At 55.5% G+C, this 21,917-nt stretch overlaps 7 protein-coding genes across 7 annotated transcripts; 1 reads left to right on the top strand and 6 right to left on the bottom strand.

Annotated features, from left to right (window-relative positions):
- Positions 1 to 473: 473 nt before the first annotated feature.
- Positions 474 to 2,799, bottom strand: J4E84_001078 (uncharacterized protein; the record flags this gene model as incomplete). The annotated part of the gene is made up of 2 exons (XM_049383712.1): positions 474 to 2,237; positions 2,284 to 2,799. The coding sequence occupies 2 exons, from the start codon at positions 2,797 to 2,799 to the stop codon at positions 474 to 476; spliced, it is 2,280 nt and encodes a 759-aa protein (XP_049249230.1).
- A 2,602-nt stretch (positions 2,800 to 5,401) lies between these two features.
- J4E84_001077 (uncharacterized protein) lies at positions 5,402 to 10,708 on the bottom strand (the record flags this gene model as incomplete). The annotated part of the gene is made up of 1 exon (XM_049383711.1): positions 5,402 to 10,708. One exon carries the CDS (start codon positions 10,706 to 10,708, stop codon positions 5,402 to 5,404), a length of 5,307 nt encoding a protein of 1,768 aa, XP_049249229.1.
- Positions 10,709 to 13,615: 2,907 nt separating this feature from the next.
- On the top strand, positions 13,616 to 15,505 carry J4E84_001076 (uncharacterized protein; the record flags this gene model as incomplete). Its single annotated transcript, XM_049383710.1, has 3 exons — positions 13,616 to 13,669; positions 13,727 to 13,862; positions 13,968 to 15,505. The coding sequence occupies 3 exons, from the start codon at positions 13,616 to 13,618 to the stop codon at positions 15,503 to 15,505; spliced, it is 1,728 nt and encodes a 575-aa protein (XP_049249228.1).
- A 450-nt stretch (positions 15,506 to 15,955) lies between these two features.
- Positions 15,956 to 17,203, bottom strand: J4E84_001075 (uncharacterized protein; the record flags this gene model as incomplete). The annotated part of the gene is made up of 1 exon (XM_049383709.1): positions 15,956 to 17,203. One exon carries the CDS (start codon positions 17,201 to 17,203, stop codon positions 15,956 to 15,958), a length of 1,248 nt encoding a protein of 415 aa, XP_049249227.1.
- A 549-nt stretch (positions 17,204 to 17,752) lies between these two features.
- J4E84_001074 (uncharacterized protein) lies at positions 17,753 to 18,582 on the bottom strand (the record flags this gene model as incomplete). The annotated part of the gene is made up of 2 exons (XM_049383708.1): positions 17,753 to 18,348; positions 18,426 to 18,582. The coding sequence occupies 2 exons, from the start codon at positions 18,580 to 18,582 to the stop codon at positions 17,753 to 17,755; spliced, it is 753 nt and encodes a 250-aa protein (XP_049249226.1).
- Positions 18,583 to 19,296: 714 nt separating this feature from the next.
- On the bottom strand, positions 19,297 to 20,716 carry J4E84_001073 (uncharacterized protein; the record flags this gene model as incomplete). Its single annotated transcript, XM_049383707.1, has 4 exons — positions 19,297 to 19,747; positions 19,797 to 20,047; positions 20,100 to 20,284; positions 20,338 to 20,716. 4 exons carry the CDS (start codon positions 20,714 to 20,716, stop codon positions 19,297 to 19,299), a joined length of 1,266 nt encoding a protein of 421 aa, XP_049249225.1.
- Positions 20,717 to 21,174: 458 nt separating this feature from the next.
- On the bottom strand, positions 21,175 to 21,860 carry J4E84_001072 (uncharacterized protein; the record flags this gene model as incomplete). Its single annotated transcript, XM_049383706.1, has 3 exons — positions 21,175 to 21,377; positions 21,427 to 21,682; positions 21,744 to 21,860. The coding sequence occupies 3 exons, from the start codon at positions 21,858 to 21,860 to the stop codon at positions 21,175 to 21,177; spliced, it is 576 nt and encodes a 191-aa protein (XP_049249224.1).
- Positions 21,861 to 21,917: the final 57 nt, after the last annotated feature.

Here is a 21,917-nt window from a genome sequence, read left to right as displayed (position 1 = left end):
GGGGCACAGCGCCGTCGTCCACGCGAGCCGGAGCTCGTCATGCCTGCAGCTTGCCTTGGCTGAGCGATTCCTATGTGATGTCCGACATGTGTGCACAGTTGCGCATGTCGGCTTCATAAGAGACACAGCAGGCATTCGATATTTGGCAGGTCTCGCTTCATGAAACCACCCCAGCATTCATAATTTCATGTCATAAAGCAGCACATGCACGGCATCGGAACCGAAGTATGTTTATGGTCATATTGCAAAGCGCTATGGACGCCTACGCTATGGACAGGGACATCAAGGAGACGATGACGTTAGGAAAAACTATACGAGAACCACTGCTGGATATCAATTGACATTTTGTAAGGAAAAAAAAGCTCTCATGTCCAATGTACATCGAAAGGTATTATGTAAAGGTTCCTTCATACGCAAGCATACACATGCTTCTCCACCACATCGCTCTTCCTCTATAACCGAAATCTACCAGCTTACATCTCCGAGTACAAGAAGTTACCTTGCTCGTCAACGTACTCAATGGTCTGCTTGGTGATGCAGTAACCCTCCTCCTCCCAGGGCATGGATGGGTAAGGGAAGACACCGTTGCTGGGGCTCTGGGGCTTAGAGCCATCGCTGCTGGGCTCGAGGTATTCTGGGCCATCGGGCAGAGGAATGTCGATAGCAGTGGGAATGTACTTGAAGGGCTTTCCGGCGGGGAGGTGGGCAGTGACGCTCTCAAGGACCTCGTAAGGAGCGCTCAAGTCGGGAAGCTCGTCGTCAGAGGCAGCGGGCTTGGCCTTGTTGCACTTGACGCTGATGTGGAAGTCGGGGATGGTGTCAGCGTCGATCTCGCCCTTGACACCAACAACCTTGTAGTAGAGGTTCTCCTTGAGGTAGGGCTCAACGTGTTCAGGACGGAGCGACTCAAGCTCGCCAGCGGCTTCCTTACCCTGGAGGCAGGTGGTCAAGGGAAGAGCACCCTCAGTCATGAGAGCCTGGGAAGCGTTGGCACCACCTTGCATCATAGCACCAAGGATACCGTAGGAACCGACGTAGTTGGGGTCCTGGGTGTAGTCGGTGGATGGGTCGTAGGCGGCATCGGTCTCGTTGCTGGGAACCTCGGTGCTGGGAGCGGAGCCACCACCAATGGTGATGGAAAGAAGAGGAGTGGTGATGTTCAGAAGCGGGTAAGTCGACTCGGTTGCGGGCGCGGGCGCAGTGGAGTTCTTGGTGGAGTTGCTGCTAGGCTTTCCAACGAAGCAGTGAACAGTGTAGGATCCCTCAAGCGCGTACTTGTTGGCAATGACGGAAAGAACAGTGTGGTAGTCACCCTCCTTGATGGGACGTCCGAGGTACTGGCCAGTTGCGGATTCGTCGCCGTCACGCTTGGTAAGAGTCCTCTGGCCGGCACCGTAAAGCTGAGTAACAGCGCGAGCGACCTGCTGGTAAGAACGGTCGCTGGTCTCAGGGTAGTAGTATCCGAGAGTGCGGGTCTCCTTGACATCAACAGAGGTGAAGTAGTTGCCAGCGGTATCCTTGGTGAAGGGCTTGAGGGGAGAGTACTGGTTCTTGGGCTCACCCTGGTTCCACTGAGCCATAGGGCGGGGGATGTTACCGTTGGAGATGTAGGTGTTGGGGGTAATGAGCTGGTACATGGCGAGGAGACGGTCGACGTTGGTGTGGTGGAGCCAGAAGAGGGGGTCGAAAGCCGAGACATCGAGGTAGTACATGTGGCCACCAGACTCACCACCAGCAGTGTTGTGGATGGCATCGTGGACGGACTCGAAGCTGTCAACGCCACCGCCGCTCAGGTCAGTGCGGACACCAATGGCGGAAGTGCTGGCAGCGCCCCAGTTAGCCTTGCTGGAGAACAGGGCAAAGACACGGTCACGGAGAGAAACGCGGATGGAGTTGAAGCGGGCGTTCATCTCGTTGTTGTTGCTGCGGGTAGGGTTGGCGACCGGGCGACGGAGAGTCTCAGGGAAGCTGTTCCATGGGCCTCCACCCATCTCAGAGGGAAGCGAGCTGCCGAAGCTGTACTTGTACAGCGGATTGGGGATAGTGACGGTTCCCTGGGGCTTGGTGACAGTAACGGTCGAGTCGCGCATCTGAGTGGGAACAGTTGGGCCGCCGTTGGTGTCCATAGCCCAGTCCCAGTATGGCATACGGAGAGTGGACGCGGCGTTCCTCCATCGCTGCTGCTGGTTGGAGGGGAACTGAGCAATCACCTCCATGACGCTCTGGTACCATGCTTGCTGCGAACTGTTAGCGTACGATCAAACGCATTATCAAGATACACACCTCATAAATGGCAAGGTAAGGCCTGTGCCAGGAACCGAAGAGCGAGCCTCCGTGAGGGCAGAAACCTTGCTGGTTAAGCAGAGGCGCGGGGAAGTTGTTCCAGGTCTGGAAAGGACGACCGTGGACACCAGAGACCTGGTAGTACGAAAGCATGTCGTCCTTGTCCTTGCCCATGAACCTCTCCATACCGAGGAGGTACAGGTTCCACTGGTCGGCGTTGCGCGCCAAGGTACGGATCTCAAGACGGGGAGCAGAAGTCCTGCCGCCATTGCACTGGCCGTTGGAGGCAGTGCCAGAGCTGCAAACACCGGTGATGGCGATGGGTCCGCGCGACTGGCGCTTGGTGAGCTCGCCCTCGATCTCGTTGATGTGGGCCGCAATGGAAGCGTCGCTGGCGGCGCGAGCAGGGTGTGCGTGGTGGTGGGAGCCATGCTGGAAAGCAACGGTGAACTGGAGAAGCGACAACAGGCCGAAGACCATGGTCATCATGCTGGCGGGCTTGCTGAAGTTGGCCATGGTGAAGAAGGTAAGTGGGTGCTTTTTGTGTTTGGTTGAAGGACCGGGACGGCCAAGAGTCGAAAGTGAAGGTGACTCGAGAACCTAAAGAAGGAAGGACTATTAAAACCGATGCTAAAGAGCGTAACGACCTTTGGAGCAAGCCTGAAGGTCTGGAAAGAAAAGGTGTGCGGTAGAGACCTCGACGTCAAAGAACGAGGAATCAGAGTTGCGGCGTAAACGGAGCAGGGGCGGGTCAGCAGCAGGGTCATATATCGAGGCATGCTATTCCCAGTCCATGCTCAACTCGGCCTACGGCGGTGCGGTTGGTCGCCATTTTGGACACGAGGCGGTTGAGCCTGGACCGGGGGTGTAGTCGTATTCGTGGCGGCATCGGTAGTGACGGGCGACGATTGGTCCCCTGGTGGTCCCGAAACGTCTAAAGACGAGTGATCCGCGCCGCCTTCCCCTGACTTGGCTCGATGCGGGCAAGACGTCGCACGCCGGGGCCGTTGCAGGCTGGTGATTTGGGAGCCCTCTGCCGCCGGCGTGCGCCTCGCTGCCTGCCCACGCTGTCGTCGCGACGTGATGTATCGCTACCGTGGGAGATGGCACGACGGACTGCGCTCCCTATCATCGTGCGACCTGTCCGCCTGAACGTGGGCCCGAGCAACGAGTCGTTCATCCATGGCAAAAGGAAAAAGACGCACTTCGGCTGCAAACCCTCCATGCGGGCCCAGCACAGCCACGCAGACGCCTCAGGCACGCTCCGGCTGCAGAACCATTCGCGGTCCACAAGAGGACCGGTACTTTCGCCTTCTGCATCCACTTCTCGCATCTTCTGATTGCGGCGTGTCCTGCGCACGCTGCTTACCGTTACGCCCACGCCCCCATGCAAGCTCACGCACCAGGACGGTGTAGCAGAACTCACCACGGCCTTATCAATGCACATCCTCATCTTGCAGCAACGCTCCCCGTCCGCATGGGGATGGCCTCTACTATGCACGTTATGCGCTCCTCAGGCATGTTGCTGACTGCCTTCCTCGGCAGCTCGCTTGTTGGCCGATCTTATGCAGGAACACGCCAGGCCCTGTTTCACCAGTCATGGATCACCGTCCACATGTCAAGGCCGTCCACATCGCTGTTTCAACCCTCCTATTTTCCGCATATTGCAGTGCTTGAATCGGATCAAGCTTTTGCTCTGTGGAGATGTTTTATCGATATCGCCGCTCAACAAGTGCTTTTGCCGTGGAGTGACGTCCGCGAACCCAGACGGCGGATCTTCCAAAATCTAGAAGTATCGTTAGCTGGCGTCGTTGTTCGGTTCGGTCGGTGCGCTGCATGCCCAGCACCTGCGGCGGCGCGGCAATAACGCCTGTGTTCAGACCCACGGCACTCCGAGTAAGATGCGAGGATGGGTCCTCTCCACAGGCGAGTGTCAGATCCGCCACGAGGGTCGCCGAGCGTAAGCGGCTGAAGGTAACGCGCAACTCAGTCCACTTTGTCTTTATGACATCGTTTCCCTTGCTCAGTTCACAAAATCGCCTTCTATTTTCAGTTCCCGTCCGTATACTCGCACACTAACAAACAATTGCCGCCTTGGATTGATTGCAGTACTATCGCGAAACGTTTCACTCGCCTTGGACTGATACCTCACATCATCTGACTTTGGGGCTGTCATCTTTCCTCGCCGTATACAAGCATGATGTCCGTATGTTTCCCAATGTCTCGGACCGTGACTTGCGTTGCGATGGACGAAGCAGAAGTACGGCGTGGCTCGCGTTGCGAAATGGGGCAGTGTCTCGTCAGTGATGAATGCGCAACCAGAGCGAACGGCTCAGCAGTGCAGCAATGTTTCTGACCTGACCAGAAAACTTGACGAAGCCCTCTCCTCACGGTGGTACAACAGCAGAAGAAGAGGCGAAGACCCCAATAAACTATTGAACCGACGAGACACCAGTATGTGCTCGGCTGAAGCTACCCTATTGAGTACCAAGAAAGCGCCGAAAGGACGTACAGCATCTAAGTTTCGGCAGTCGGGACATACCGCCGCCCCAAGCCGAAGTAGCTCAAAAGGTTGATCGCCATCATAAGCTGACGAAGAGGATGGGATTCCTGTCCGTTGAACACGCAATCGCTGACGGCAGATAGTGGCGAACCCTGTATATATTATCCCACGCTGATCCAGTCGCCTTGTACGCGATCGAAGATGGATAAAGAAGACATATTGTGCGATCTATCTAGAGCGTGTCATAGATTGAACCGTAGCTGGATAGGTAATGCAGTACGATCAATGCTTCTCTTACGTGGGCTTCCCTGCAGTCATTGTCCGCAACACCATTATCTTCGTATACCCAAACCTGAAGCTTCGGAGACACTCAATTGCCACCAGTTTCCAAGAAGGTATTGTGACAGCGAGACGCGTCACGAGTATGTTCGAAAAGAGTATTGAGTACACCAGGTATCGTATTTCAATCCGCGCAGCTCGCTACAAAGGCGTCATCATCCTCAAGAAAACAAACGAAAAGTGGGTATATAAAACCAATATACACTGTGACCATTCCAATACATACGTCGTCATCATCGCCCACCTAAATTGAATTTATCGCAAATATGTCAACAACTACTGAAAAGCTCCCCTGATCTTAGCATAGAGCTCCGTGTCCAGGAAATTGTAATTTGGATCGCTAAAGCAAAATGGCGCTCGTAGCAATGTCTCGGCTGTAGGCCGCTCCATGGGGTCAATGGTGAAGCAGTCGTACATGAAGCTCAGGCCCTCTACGCCAATCACCCTGGAGACGTCTTCGGGGATGGGAGGGGCCTGGTTTAAGCTACCAAGCTTGTAAATGGCACCGATGGCCTCTTCCTTGGACCAAGGACGTTTACCCGCAAACATCTCAAGGACTACGCAACCCAGAGACCAGATGTCGACTTTAGCTGAGTAGCCCTGGCCTTGGGAGCGGATGACTTCGGGTGCCATCCAGAAGACGGAACCTTGCATGCTGTTCGTCACATCGTTGCCGTATATGTTGTCGCTCTTCTTGGAGATACCAAAGTCGGAGATCTTGCACGTGCCGTCGAGGTCGAGCAGGATGTTATCGGCTTTGAGATCGCGATGGAGGATGCCTTCGCGGTGGAGATAAGAGAGACCGAGCAGCGTCTGTCTTGTGAGCGAAGAGACGACAGACTCTTCAAACTTCCCGTGCTTGCGGATGCAGGATCCTACACTGCCACCGGAAATATATTCAAGGAAGATGGAAATGCTGTACTCTTTGCGCTCGCATCCGAGGTACTGCACAATGTTGGGGTGGTCGAGATGCTGCATGGTGTCGATTTCCTGATCCAGACTCTTGACGAGTTCCTTGATCTTGTCTTTGTCTGAACCAGCTGCTTTGGCGTTGACTTCGACTTGCTTGACTGCGATAAGCTCTCCGGTAGTGATGTTCATACCGAGATAGACGCGACCGAATGTACCTTTGCCGATGAGCTGTCCCTTCATCCACTTGAATGTTGGCTGTCGCGATGGAACACTTGGCAGATGATCTTGGGGTATCGTCTCCATAACGAGGCGCGAGCCGCGCTGAGGTCGCACTTGCTCAGTCCTGGCGTTGAACATCTTCGTCGACTTTCGCCTGACAATGTCACCACCATTGCGTAATGTAGCAACACGCGATGGACCGGCACCAGCATGTGCCTGGCCTGGGAGTGGCCTCTTGTCGAGTGGCTGGTATTGCGACTTCACTACTTCACGAATAGACTTTGTGCGGCCCAAACCAGCGCCTGATTTCCTCATGTTGCGTTGCGCGATACTCTGCAGTCCTGCACCACCACGGGTGAGAGGTTGAGGAGTGGGCTCGGCGGGTATAGGCGGGGGATCGTTGGCTGCCTCTGCAGCACCATCCGCTTCCTCTTCCTCAAGCATCGGCTGATCGAGGTTGACGTTCGGGAAGAGCTCGTCAAGGTGTTCCACGAGGGCTTCAGCTGGTGGACGATTTGCCCAGACATCGCTGGCGAATGATTCTCGACGGGAAAACTTGTTCGTATCATTTGGCGAGTCGGTCCATGTTGCAGACGCAGCCGACTCAGGGTGGAAGTCGCTTGGCTGCGAATCGCGATCACCAGCTGCGCTTTGCTCAGATTTTTCCGTGACCTGCGCTAGCGAGTTCTTTGACCGTTGTGTCTTGAGTGTAAGGTTTGGCCGTTGGCTGCGGGAGTTGGTCCGAGTGATGGGAGTGCTCTGGGCAGGTGTGGGTGGACCAGCTCGTCCTGCGAGCGGCGCAGCGAATAAGCCATCGTCAGAATCATCGTCGTCAGAATCCATAGGCTCCAGATTTGGAGATTTCGTAATGAACGACACTCGCGCTTCTTCGAAGTCGTGAGTGGGACCGTACACTGACACCCGTGACGGTTCTCTGCTCAAGGTAGACTCTGGAGCGTGCGCTGTATGGGGACTTCGAGTTGGCGAACGAGACCGCTCGTCTCTCGATCGCGGTGCTGTCGGATCGGGCATTTCAAGGCTGAGGTCTGGCCTCTCGTTGGACGTGTCGTCTCCGAAAGCTTCCTCATAGTCAGGTATTCTGAAAGGTATATTTCCCTTGCTCATTGTGAGCTCGCCGGGGCTGCGAGGTGACCCACCTGGACTACTTCTTCCGGAGCCAGATCTAGCTGCGAATCCATTATCCTGCAATACCTGTTGTGAAGGTCGAATGCTTTCAGGCGAGCCTTCGCTGTTTGCTGGTTGAGGACCCTTTGGCGGCGCCCTGTTCGCTGCTCCTATGCCTGCCCCAAGATTACCAGCGCCGATGATAGCAGCAGCGATGCCTCCCAGCCCGCTTGCAGCCTGAGGAATGGCTTTGCGCTTTTCTGACTGCGACTCTGTTGATCTCCGCTTGTCTTTGCCATCATCACTCTCGGGCCATGAGCCGCGGTTTTTGGCCCTCGACAGCGAATTGGCTTTCAACAGTGTGCTCGTATCGGCTGGCACTGGTGGCGGCTCTCGCAGTGGGACAAGCTGCTTGGGTTTAGCATCGAATGGTTTCTTTACGTCCTCATAGGGAGAAGCGCGGGGTTCATCAAAGTCAACAATACGCTGACTGCGGTAGCTGAGGTTGTCGCCTGAAGTGGGGTTCAGGTCAGGACTGTGTCCATTGGCCCTCTGGAATCGACTCCTCAGATATTCTTCCTGCTTCCGCTTTGTTTCTTTGCGGTGCTCTTCAGCAGCGGCTTCGAGCAGCTTTCTTCGTTCCTCCTCGGCCAAGTCATCACGCGGTTCCCAAGCCGATTCTGCAGGCCTGTCACCTGCATTGTTCGGCATGGGTTCGGCTTTCTCTGCCATCTTGCGAAGAGCTGCACTCTTATCTGCGACTAGCGTGGACTCTCCTGACTTTCCTCCTGGAGAATCTAGTTGAGAGTCGGCGTTCAGCCGAGAGTATGCGTCTTCATCGATAGACCTAGCAGCTGTATGGGGTAGCGACACTCCTAGCCCGGCAGATGGAGGTACGGTTCCCTCTTGCGGTATCTTGACAAAAATCTTGAGCTCGCCGACTCGATTCCCATATTGCGACCGCGCCTTCAACAACTTTGAGTCGGACAGCGGGTGATCGTGGTCTTGTTGCCCAGGATTCGTGAGATGCAACTCTACACCAGATATCTGGCTCAGACCCTGACTCAGCTCCTCACAACACACAGCTCGTAGAGCTGCTGGTGAATCTACGTTGGTGATGTCGATGAGCCGGTAGTTCCAGCCATCTGGTGTGACAAAAGCGTATTTGCGATCTTCTCTTCCGGACGTGCGAGTACGACCTGTTGCTCGATTGTCGGAGTCTATCTGAGCTGATCGTCTCGAAGGGGGTCGCTCGTTCAAGGAAGTCTCGCTTGAGTTCATGCCAGATTTTCCAAACAGGGACCCGCTTGGATGCGTACGATGACTTGCCGGACTAGTGGGTGAATCCAGGCTCGTGTCATCGGGAGATGGGTGGTTTTCCTTCTTCCGCCCGCCCATGATTTTCTTGAAGAAACCTTTCTCATGATCTTTAGCGCTGGTGGGCGCTTCCAAGTCATATCTAGCTAGTCCAGTACCCGGTCGTGAGCCTTCGTAACCGTTCTTCCGGTTCTCGTTGCGACTATCGGAACGATTATCGAATGATCTGCTTGACGGGGGACCCGAGCCAGTGTTTGCAAAGGTGGAGTTGATGGATTCGGTACTGTTGACACGATTATGCGGGGAATAGTACCGCGATCCGTTGTTGCTCAGACCCGCACTGAGCTGACCGCCATTGGTCGCAAGACGGGCTGAAGGGAGCGCTGGGCTTTGCTGCGGACTTGCTTGGCGATAGTTCGATGCACCCAATGAAGATGGCGCAAACTCTGAGGATGCATTCGGGCTATGGCGTACAGGCTTTGGATCTAGGCCTTGCAGAACCTCCCTCGAATAAGGACTGCGTGCAGGTCCTTCTGAGAAATCTGGAGTAGGGCCGAGACCGGGTACAGTGAAATTGCGTTGCTGTGTAGAGATGCGCCTGGGTGGGTTCGTACTACCACCAGGCGAGTGCAAGAGCAGCTGACGGCCCGGACTTTCTTCGCCATTGCCAGCAGTGGTTGGCGTTGATCCAAAGTCCATGCCTCTGGTGCCGATGTACGGTGAGTTCTCCACAGTACCCTCTGTTCCGGCGCTCGTCATGCCAGTATCGGATCGTTGCGGTGCTGCGCGAGGGTTGGCGATGTGACCCGTCTCCACGATGGAGCGCACAAGTCTGCGCAGCTTGCGACCCTCGTCTCGCTCTCTGTTCTGATCCCATCCGGTCCCGCTTGCGGTGCATTGCTTGGCCAATTGCGGAAAGATGACCTGGTGCATCATGGCGACATTGCCTTTGCTGCCATGGCCGCGGCCAATGTCCAGAAACTTTGAGCCTTCCAGACCCAATGTCCTGAACGTCTCTTGCCAGTCTCGTGAGAAGTTGTTGCTCGCTAACCAGTGTTGGACGCGTTCGGCGGGCCAGTGCATCGAGGAGTCATGTGGGGATATGGGGGTCGTGCCATTGCTTTCGGACCGGTGATAGACGCTGCCGTGATTCTGGACCATGGGGTTCTGCAGCGTGGCGGTTGGCGGTCCAGACGAGTCGTAGACCTGGGCTCTCTCGGTCGGTATGTTGAGGTGGTTGCGACTGCTGGGCGTCGGGGGCGCGTTGAAGCCGTTGTTGGAGCCATATTGCACGCTCTGGACGCTTTCGAGGAGGCTGCTGGAGAAGCCCTGGGCGGACGTGTCGGCGTTGGCGGAGTAGTTGTCGTCGCGGTAGTAGGGCTCGGGGTAGCCTCTCGAGGTGTGCAGCGGAGGGATGCCTACACCAGGCCCGAATGACTCGCCGCCGGGGATGTAGGTGGCTGACGTCAGTGGAGGTTCGCGCTCGTGCTGGATCTGCTGCGGCGGGGGCCCTGGCGGAGGGGGGATGCTGTGAGGGTAGCTGCGATACTGGCTCGGGTCGTAGCCTTGCTGCTGGTACTGGGGCCGCGGGGGACCCCAATTGTTGGCATGAGGCGGCGGCGGGATGGAGATGCCGCCCAGGTTGCCGTAGCCCGTGGGCCGTGGAGGCGGCGGGGGCAGGGCGATGTGGCCGGCGGGCGTGCTCGAGGGCTGGGGCGGCGGAGGGGGGATGTATTGATGCATCGCTGGACCCTGGACGGTATGCGCCCGTCCGCGTGGGCTCGAGGCGGGCGCGCTGGGTCCGCCGGGGGAGAAGGAGGGATATGGCGAGCCGAGGTTGCTCAGGCCCAGCGGCTGCAGCGACGACGAGGGCGACGAGGTGACGCTGGGGATCTCGGGCAGCGGGAGGCTGGTGGGCGGGTTGCGATTCGGGCGCGGTGCGCGACGGGCTGAGCGGTCGGAGGGCGTCGATATGTTGGACGCGGAGCGCTGGCGGGACTCGTGGGTCATGTCCTCGTATCAAATCAGCAGAGCGGCCGTCCCATCACGACATGACGCTGCCGCGGAAACGTCGTCCAGAGGCTCCTTGGGCTCCTTTGAGGAACCTGTGGGTCCCAGAGCCTAGCGGACAGTGCAATACGAGCTACGAATCGCGGAGCCGTTGGCACGAACGGGGGGTGAACGCTGGAGCAGTGAATCGAGGGCAGAAACGCGGCGCCTGCGCTTGCGTCGACGTGGGCGCTTCGAGGATGGCGGATGCGCTTGGCCGGCGTCGCAACAAAGATGGGCACTCCAGCGCCGGCAGATGCAGGTCCTGGCGGGAGATTGCAGCGTCAGAAGACACGGCGGCACGACAACAGCGGCGACGAGGGGCACGCAGCGACTGAGCGACCGAACGCGCCGCCGTCGACAGCTGCCTGAGGGCTGGCCGTCGTGAGAGGCACGGGCCACCAGTGAAGCTTGCAAGGTGATTTGTTGGAGGCGCCCAGCACTCTGACGCTGTCAGCCGTTGCGCGCTCTCGACCCGCCTTCCACGCTGCAGTAACTTTCAATGCGCATGGTTCATTACGTAGCGTTCCGGAGAGACACCGTCGACCGTGTTTCATGTCACACGAGCACGTGGCGGTGCACTCGTGACAGCCACACCAAGAGAACGAACCACGGCTACGCCTCGCAGTGAGCACCAGCCGAGGCCGGGGTTGCGGTGCGGTGCGTCAGGGCTGAAGCTATCGTCTACCGTTAGTCAGGCACTGAGCGGAACATGCCATCGGCGCATCCGTACGTACGACCATCCACGTAGCCATCCCAATACCCAGGTAGCCACCTTTCCTCGTATCAACAATTTCAGACTCAGCTCCTTCTGCGATCTCCGCCAAACTTACCCGTCGAGTACACCGCTTCAACGGTGTAGACACATTTCTCTGGTTTCCATGTCTCCTTCTACTAATCCGTGGTGGGGCAGCGGCTACTTGCCTAGGTAGGTAGCAAGCAGGGTCAGCCTCCTCACGTAGGCCGTAAAGCGCGACATGTACACCCACCAGGAGCACCATCATCAAGAGCAGGAACTGTTCTCCTGAGCATCTCCAATTCTTGACGTGGGTCAAGATGGCAATTTGTCAGCGTCTCAACTCTGCCATAGGAGTGCCTCGAGCGGGGCGTGTTCTTCATTCCCGGCATCGTGAAGCTTGCCATTCCCTCGCAGGCACCTTCAGAAGCTGGGGGTCGGCGTCCGAGGAGCCCGCACACCATCGCAGCATTTCAAGCACTAGAGCCTCCCCGCGCATCCATGTCCTGGGCCTGGGAAGTGTAGGCACTTTCACAGCTCACTCGCTTGCCGAGATACCCGCAAGGCCAGTAGTAAACCTGCTGCTACATCGTCCTTCTCTCATGAACGAGTTCCTAAGAAACGGGAAGAGACTTCTACTGCAGACGTGCGAGGGCCAACAGATTGCCCGAACGGGTTATGACGTGGAAGTATTGTACGGAAAAGAATGGCACACGGTGCAAGAGCTGTGCATAGCTGGGAATGCTGAGGTACTACAGCTACCAGGACCCCCAACTGATGAAATTATCAACGATCTTGTCGTTTGCGTCAAGTCTACGCAGACTGTGGCAGCCCTCCGACCTCTCCTACCCCGACTCTCGCGCACGTCAAATGTTACATTCCTGCAGAACGGGGCAGGCATGATAGAAGACGCAAATATGTTCTTGTGGCCTGATCCACACACGCGACCAAATTACATTACGGGTGTGATCTCGCATGGTATCACTCTGAACGAACCTTTTGATGTCACCCATACAGGACCTGCAGCAACATCGGTAGGGCCCGTCCCGCGAGAAGACGGCGATATATCACAGATACCCTCACCTCTCTTGGAAATCCTTCCTCGCGCACCTCGTCTGAACTGCCAGGCTTACCCATGGCCCACCATACTCCAAATACAACTAGAAAAGCTTGCCTGTAACGCTCTCAGCAACCCTATCTGCGCGCTCGAAGATGCAGTAACAGCATACATTCTAAGCATCCCAGAAACCAATACGAGGCTCATGCAAGAGATCTCGTCTGTCATCCTTGCTTTACCGGAACTACAGGGCGTAGAGGGAGTAAAGGAAAGGTTTTCAGCGAAAGCCTTGCATGCTACTGTTATGGATATAATCGACAAGAACAGAGCGACGACCGTTAGCATGGTATGGGATATGAGGCATAGGAGAGAGACGGAAATCAGATACATCAATGGATACTGGGCAAGGCGAGGACGGGAAGTGGGTGTGAGAACGCCGCTGAACGACGAGTTGGTAGAGAGGGTGCAGGCGATGACGAAAGACAGACTGCGAGAGCCAAAGTTGTGATACGAACATTCGGTTGCATGCTTAGAAAAGCTTTGACATTGACCAGTTTTCGCATTTGCTGCCACGCAGGTGATGATGCATAGTTACTAAGAACATGTTGGCAGAGTGGTTCCGCTACCATGGAATTCCCACGAAGCTAAGGATGCGCCCCACTTCCAGATGTCTCGACTTCTTCACCCATATCGATCGCGTGTTTGATGCGAGACAGTCCCATTGTGGACTGGTCTTGTTGCGAAGAATTTCGTCGTCAAGGAGACTTCGAGCTGCGAGTGCACGCATCCGGTAGCAATACTATGCCGTAGACTTGTTAGCTCACGCCACCTGGGCTGACAAACGGCGTGGTATGCTGCGCGTCGCGTTACTATGGTGCAGCATCCCACATGCACCCGATGAACTCGCACGAGACAGGCCCAACAATGGCGCTGGCCGGTAAAGACCGGACATGACCTCATTGCTGTAAACTTCGCGGACCCTTAAAGGTAGCTGCGCCCAACAGCCTGCCATCACCACACCAAACAAACTACTTTCTTAGCATCCAAAGCTTCATCTCTCTGACAGCTTGGCAACATGGCGCAAGATCTACGATCGCAGGACATCAAAAACCCAATCGACGTCGCAGAGGTAAGTCATGGGCTGTACACGCGTGTGAAAGCGCGCTAGCTGCTGACAGGATCCCAGTACCTCTTCCGAAGACTACAACAGGTCGGCGTTGAGTCCGTCCATGGCGTTCCAGGAGACTACAACCTCGTCGCACTCGACTACATCCCCAAAGTCGGCCTGAAATGGGTCGGCAACTGCAATGAGCTGAATGCTGGTACGTGGAGCTTGTTCTTGCGTTCGGGCTATCAGCGGCTCGCTTGCGGGAGCGACCGAAGTCGATCCGTCTGTCTCATGCGATAGGTGCTGACGATCATTACAGGTTACGCCGCAGACGGCTACGCAAGAGTCAAGGGCATTTCTGCATTGGTAACGACCTTCGGCGTGGGTGAATTGTCCGCTGTCAATGCCATCGCCGGAGCCTATTCGGAATATGTCCCAATCGTCCACATCGTCGGCTACCCATCGACGGTATCTCAGAGGAATGGAGCGCTGCTGCATCACACTCTTGGAAATGGCGACTTTACGGTCTTCTCGCGCATGTCCAAGGAGATCTCGTGTGCTGTCTCGATGCTCAACAGCCAGCATGAAGCGGCCATGCTGATCGACAACGCCATTCGGGAATGCTACCTGAAGTCGAGGCCCGTCTACATCTCCTTGCCTAGCGACATGGTAACGAAGAAGGTCGACGGCGATCGCCTCAACACTCCGCTTGATCTGGAATACCCGCAAAACGACCAAGAAGCCGAAAACTACGTCGTTGACGTGGTACTGAAGTATCTGCACGCGGCAAAGAACCCCGTCATTCTTGTAGATGCATGCGCTATCCGCCACCGAGCATTGAAGGAGACTCACGAGCTCATCAAGAAATCTGGAATACCCACATTCGTCGCCCCAATGGGAAAGGGTGCGGTAGACGAGACTCTGCCGAACTATGGTGGTGTTTACGCCGGAGACGGTTCAAACGCTGGTGTGCGTGAACGCGTCGAGTCGTCCGACCTCGTGCTCAGCATTGGTGCTATCAAATCCGATTTCAACACTGCAGGCTTCACCATCCGCATGTCACAGCTTACGACTATCGACCTACACAGCTACGGATGCAAAGTACGATACTCGGAATATCCTAATGTTAGAATGAACGGTGTTCTTTCCAAAGTCACAGCCAAGCTTGGAAAGCTGAACATCGAATCTGGACCCAACCCGAACAACAACGTCCCGGACAAGGAGACTTCATCGACAGAACCAACCATCAAACACGCCTGGTTCTGGCCGAAGCTTGGTCAGTGGCTGAAGAAGGATGATGTCCTCATCACCGAGACTGGCACCTCCAACTTCGGCATCTGGGAGACTCGCTTCCCAGCAGGCGTCAACGCCATCTCGCAAGTCCTCTGGGGCTCCATCGGTTACGCAACCGGTTCTTGTCAAGGCGCTGCCCTCGCCGCAAAAGAGTCAAACATCAAGCGCACCATCCTATTCACAGGTGACGGTTCCTTCCAACTTACCGCTCAAGAAGTCTCCACTATGATCCGAAACAAGCTGGCTCCCATCATCTTCGTCATCTGCAACAAGGGCTACACGATCGAGCGACTCATCCACGGATGGGAAGATTCCTACAACGACGTCCAGGAATGGAAGTACAAGGACATTCCCCGTGTCTTCGGCGCTGAAGAAGGCAGTGTACTCACATACAGAGTGGAGACGAAGGAGGAGGTTGAGAAGCTGTTCCAAGACGAAGAGTTTAGCAGTGGCGAGACGCAGAAGATGCGGTTTGTTGAGTTGGTCATGCCGTGGGACGATGCCCCGGCGGCTTTGAAGGCAGTTGCTGCTGCGGCGGCTAAGACAAATGCTAGTGCGGAGTAGGCAATGGATCGAAGGAACGACAGGTAATTGACAATATATTAGCAAGGCGAAGACAATAGGGTATGGCATTGCGTAGGATTCTCTTCTCTTATACGAATGATGACAACATGACTCTCTTCATGTATAAAATTCCCATTGATACTTGCATGTCGTCTTCATAACATCAGCCTTTTATTGCTGTTGCCCCCTACGAGCACGTCGTCGCCGTCCACATCCACGGCAAACGTCAGAGAGAGAGTTTTATTGATTCCTACAGTTGCATACAGCGAATACAAGGTGTTGGAAATACACCTGCATTGAGATCACTATATAGAGTTACCGACTGCGTTTTGTTGCCTTGCTCTGCATCAACACTTCACCGTAATAACATCAGCATTTGTGGCCACAGAACCAGACAGCAGCTATCGAGCTAAACTTCCATACTCATGACGCTGGCGTCGCCTCTGCGTCTTAGGGGTCGTCATTACCCACATCCTTATCCCCATCCTCACCTTTGACCACAGCCTCGTTCACATACTCATCTGTAAACGGGTTCTGGTTCCGACCCTGGTCTTGGTTATGGGCATTCGCCGCGTTTTGGCCGTAGAAGCTCCGTACCACATTCTCCCAGTGGTCTGCAGTAATCGTCTTACCAGCAAACATCTTGAGCATGTATGAGAACTCGTCGTCGGAAAGATTACCCTGAGAGGGCACATAGGAGGACCCATCAACTGCAGGGGTGTGCGAATCTGCAGATGGCGCATCGGGTGTCTGTGGGCGAACTCGCTGCAGTGTGTTTTGATACTCCAGATGGTGGACGGACTCTCTTAGACGGATGTAAAGTTGGTTCATGGCGTCGACCATGTCGCGGGTGTCGTTCTGTTGGTCTTCTAGCGCTTTAATACGGGCTTCCATATCGCTATTCGCTGCAGTACCGGTAGTAAGAGGTCCAACACCTGTATCATGATCTTTTGAAGTGGAACGAGAGGGGTTCAGGCCATGTCCCTTCTGATTTTCCATCTTTCCCGTAGCTGAGATAGGCTGGAAGGCGACTACCTCACCGTCTGTGTTCTTGATTTGGATAGCACGTACAGAGCGGGCGGGCTTTGGAGTCGCTGTCATGTGGTTCAATTGACCAGCCTGGTTCTGAGCCGCGTGACGAAACGGATCCCTAGAGGAAGAAATTGATGGGGAAGAGCGGGTGGGCAGAGACATCCTCGAAGCCTCATCCCCCGCGCGACCAGCTTGTCGATCGGCCCCCAGACCAGGGAACTCGTCTATTGCTTGGTCGGCGTCACGCTGAGAGCGTTCGTCTTGGGCTATGCTAAGGCCTGGTGGGAATACGGCGCTTGGTCGGGGTTGATTGGTTGTGTTTCCATGTACACCGGCTGTCAACCTGCCGTTGAAGTCCTCGCCAGATGGCTGTCTGCCAATCGCACTGTTGAGTCCCATCCTGCCAAACGGAGACAAGCCGTCATTGATGGAAGGGCTGCGATCTGGCGCAGGTCCTGCAGCGCCACTGTTGTGCCCACCGCGGTTGTTGGTGCGCTCAGTTCTGTTCGAGCCTCTGCCTCTTCCCTGTCTTCCCCTTCCAGACTCATTGCGACGGTCACGCGACTGTGTATCGCGAGGACCCGTAGGCGCATTTGCTGGTGGGGCGGGGGGATCTGGTTCATTCTCGCTATTCGCGCCGCCAGGAGCCCACTTTGAGCTGTTCATAGTCCTTCTGTTGTGATTCCGCGTGGAGTCGTGCTTGTGTGTCAAAGAGGGTGACTGATCCGAGTTGGAATGCGGGATGAGAGCCCGAGCTGGTGCTTAATGTAGGAAAGAGCAATCGCGTCAAGGAGAGCAAGCAGATTTGCTCAAGCAAGCAGTGCGAAAGGAGTGGGAAATGAAGCACGGGACTGGAAGTAGAGCTCGCAGTGCGTAGAAACAGTCAGTAGGCTCGCGCTTCGAGTTAGCGCAGGGAAACGATACGTCAGCTCAGCTCGCGTTTGCTGTGTCGTGTGCGCACTCTCAGTTCGCCATCTGGAGCTAATGGGTCGAGTTTGGATGGACACACACGAAGCCTTGGATCGACTCTCGACCTCTGTAAGTCAGTCTGATCTATCCGATTCGTTGTCATATGCGTTGTTTCTTGCATGCGAATGCAATCCATATGTATTCATCTATCGTTCCCTCGTATTATGTTCATGTACCAGCCACCTCTTTTTGTCCTTTTCTCAACATGTCCTTATTATACTCATCTTCTAATCCTAGACTCTTCCTCTACAAAGCGATAGCAAAACCCACGGCTACGACCGCAGTGCTAATCGCGGTCCACAATGTCCTGCCACCAATCATGGCGCCACTGGCGTCACCCGAAGCAGGGCCGCTCGAGCCCTCGCCATCTCCCGTTGGGCTCGGCCTCGGGGGTGGGAAGCTTGTGTTGGACGGCACGTCGGTAAGGTTCTGCACGGTAATCCAGGTCGCCGCCAGAGCAGTCGTCAGGTTCGCGTCAGCCGCAAACTGGCTGACATTGAAGCCGACCCTGTTGTCCGCCAAGTCCGCGTACATGGAGGGTATGCTGAAGTTGCGCGGTTGTTGCATGAGGATGAATGTGTAGCTGTGGGGGCTGTCACCCACTGGAGGTGAGGGCTGGAGGTATGGGACGGGGTTGTCCGACGGAATGTCGAGGGCTGAGCCAGTTGTGTTCGCGGAGATGGGAACAGAGCGTGTGACGTTGGTAGCGATCCAGTGGACTAATTGGACGCGTGAGTTGTTACGGGGCACGTCGAGGTCGACCATGAGGAGGACGCATTGGCCGGGGCCTCGCTCGTCGGAAAACCATACTGGCGACGAGACGGTTGGGGCTGCAGCAGTTTCTGGTGGTGATCAGTGTTAGTTGGTGCTTAGCAGTACTCGGCTCGACTGCGCCGCGACGACAGCGGATGGAACGTACCGGGACGAGGAATGCGCTCTCCGCCGGGCGACACGGTATTGTTGCCGTACGTCACGGTCAAGTTCTGAGTGACGTCGATGGGAAAGCCAGGCGCTGATCCCGCTGTCGCAACACCTGCGAGTAGCGCAGTCGCGCTGAGAATGGTCTTGGTGAACATGGTTGGTGTCTTGGCTGGTGTTGTAGTCGGCGTTGTTGTGGAGCGGGTCGTACTGTTGTGATGCAGTTGGTGCTTGATGGTCGAAAAGCAACGGGCGCAAGCAGCTTCTTTAGTATTTTGGCTGAACCTGCGTCGGCTGCGGGAGCGTAGGGCTTGATGCGCAGCTAAAGGCCTATTTCCGTGTAGCCGGCGTGACAGCAGAGGTTCATGACGTTTACCAAGACTCGGTCCCTTGCTCGGGGTATCGCACGGCCAGCGGACGGCATCCCGGCACAGCTCAAGAAAAGGCTGGGGCTGGCCGCCTGAGGGGCCTTGTTCATGCCGCAGCCAGAATTATTCCAAGCATTGCGCTGGTCGCCTCGGCCTCAGGAACATCGTCAATCGTATCTACCATGTTGTCCGCGAGTGTATGTAAGCATGCGTCGTTATTTGGTTGCGGTTGCGACGCATGCTCGCCTAGTTGGGGCCCAGGAGACGGGAGCCGGCTGAACATCCAGCTATTCAGGCCGCCCTCATCGCACGATGCCTGCAATTAAGCCACGCATGAATCAAGTATGCCTGAGATTTGTCTATGCTCTATGGTTTCGAGACCTTGCATCCTCATATGGACTTATCGGCGACAGCCCTATCACCTCTCGCTCGGGATGCAGACGTTGTGTCCGCACAAGCGCAATGGTATCAGAAGCCGCGCCTCATCACCATCCTCCAGGGCTATTATAAGGTGATCATGTGGTCTCGCGCAGGGCCGACACCGATCCATTTGACCTTAACTCCGACGAACTTCTCAATGTACTCAATGTAACTCCTCGCTTGGCTGGGCAGGTCGTAGTAGCTTGTCACGCCAGTCGTCGGCTTCTTCCAACCTGGCAGTGTATCGTATTGTACTTCGACTTGGGCAAGGATCTCGGGGTTCGCGGGGAAGCCTTCAAGCACCTCGCCCTTGTACGAGTAGGATGTCGCAACCTTGAGCTCGTCAAAGTCATCCAGAACGTCGAGCTTGGTGAGGTTGATGGCGGTGTAGTCGTTGCACGCGTGTGAGTGCTTGACAACGACCAGGTCGAGCCAGCCGCAGCGGCGCTTGCGACCGGTTGTAACGCCGACTTCATGGCCCACTGATTGAAGCTTCTCGCCCACCTCGTTGAGCTGCTCGGTAGGGAAGGGTCCGCTACTACTTGTTAGCCTCTGAATTTGTCTTTCGGTGCGATGCAACTCACGATCCGACACGGGTAGTGTATGCCTTGACCACGCCAATGACCTCTTTCAGTGACCGCCATCCCAAGTTGAGACCTGTGATGACACCTCCAAGACCAGTGTTTGACGATGTGACGAAGGGGTATGTGCCGTAGTCGATGTCCAGCATCAGCGCGTTCGCACCCTCGACGAGGATTTTGGCGTTCTTCTCCTTTGCCGATGCGAGGAGCGGGATCTGGTCGACGACGTAGGGAGCAAGCTTCTCGCGCAGAGTCTTTGGCATTGTCAGTCTTTGCCCCGTATATTCCAACCCCATTGTGACTCACCTTATACTTCGTAATCTCCTCTTCCACATCGTACTTGAGTAGATCACCGTATCGCTTCTGGAACGAGTTGGCTAACCTCCTGAGCTTCGTCTCGAAGATCTGCTCGTCGAAGAGGTCGCACATGCGGAGGCCGCTCCTGGTCATCTTGGTGCTGTAGGTTGGGCCGATACCCTTCTTGGTCGTGCCTGCATCCCGCCATCAGCACGTCAGTCCCGCAGCAGGCGCGTGTGCTCCTCACCAATCATGCCACCACCCAATTCCACCTCCTCCAGGCCATCCACCATCTGGTGCACATCAAACACGACATGGGCGCGGTCCGAGATGAATATTCTTCCGTCCGTCTTCAATCCGTGTTTCTCCAGCGCTTCCAGCTCCTTGAAGAAACTAGGTACGTGGACGACGCAGCCACTTCCGATGACATTGATGCAGCCGGGGTTTACGAGACCGCTCGGGAGGATATGGAAATCGTATGTCACTCCGTTCGCGACAATGGTGTGTCCGGCGTTGTTGCCGCCCTGGGCGCGGGCGCAGATTTGCGACTCATGGGCTAGGATATCGGCCAATTTTCCTTTTCCTTCATCTCCCCACTGTGCTCCGAGCACCACAGTAGTCGACATCGTGAGGGCGAGAGACAAGAAGGAAAGAGTGGACGGGGCGGCAGGTGGGTTTTCAATTCCGCGTTGACTCGATCTAACAAATTCGTGCCCCACCCATCACCCCGCGATGCCGCAATTTTCCGCACGAGCCACCAGTGACGCATGTGAATGAGCCGCAATCCACATGTCTGGGCTGATCTGCAATCTTCGCAATCACAGCCTCTACATTGCTGTACAGCTACGTCGTTATCGTGGTAAACGCATCAAGAAATTAAGAAATCTCATTTCTAATATCTGCAAACACTTCCAGTGAACGCTTAGTCACATCCAGACCTATCCTCCTAACCGCGCCAAACACCCGGACCCGGTGGCTGATACGTTTCTGGTGCCGCTGTATACTTGTTCAGGTCAACAAGAATTCCCGGGTCATTACTTCTGCGGCCTCATGTTAGCATGTTCTTGGTGCTCATCAGTCTGACTTACTTGTAAGCACCTGGAAACGCAACTAACAGGCTCGGCAGCCCATTCCCTCCCTCAATTATCTTGATCTGCGAGCAAGCCAGGTAGAACTGCGCTTTGTTCGCTTGCATAGCCATATGCAGTGCGATGTGCTCAACGCGGAGCAGGTAATCGCCCGATGGCGTGGCAGCAGGGATTGTTGTGTTGGGTGTGAGATACTCGTCTGCGAAACGTCATTAGTAAGCGCCAAGTGAAGAGAAGGGACAGCTTACTCTGTCCTGGCCAGCTCATCTGTTTCTGCGCGTTTACGGTCGGCATCGTGGTACTAATCTTGAACCACACTGCACCACTCCCGTCCCAGTTCTTCACATCCTTGCCATCAGGAACTCTCGCAAGGTAGTATTGCGTTGGTCCCGGGTGATTGACTTGTTGCGTGGATATGTAGTGAATGATTGATCCGGCCGGCACGCTTGCGACGTTTGGCGCGGTTTTGGAGGTGTAGCAGCGGATGTCTGCGACCGTGGGGTTCTGGACAAAGTAAGAATCATAGACACATCATGGGCCAGTGGTAATCCGAAGAGTATCTTACCTCGATGCCTTGCTTGGTGTTCGCATTCTTGGTCTCGCGGGTCGAGGCCCAGTCTTTATCTTCTGACTTTCCATCTACGACAAGACGTGGGAATGTGTCTGTTGGTATGAGACTCATATCACTGGAAATCATTTGTTGCTAACTCACAATGTGCCTTGACCACCGTAGCGGCTA

This window comes from Alternaria hordeiaustralica (genome assembly GCF_023758085.1).
Source record: "Alternaria hordeiaustralica strain BMP 2776 chromosome Unknown scaffold_1, whole genome shotgun sequence".
NCBI lineage: Eukaryota > Fungi > Ascomycota > Dothideomycetes > Pleosporales > Pleosporaceae > Alternaria > Alternaria hordeiaustralica.
This window is presented reverse-complemented; position numbering and strand designations above follow the sequence as displayed.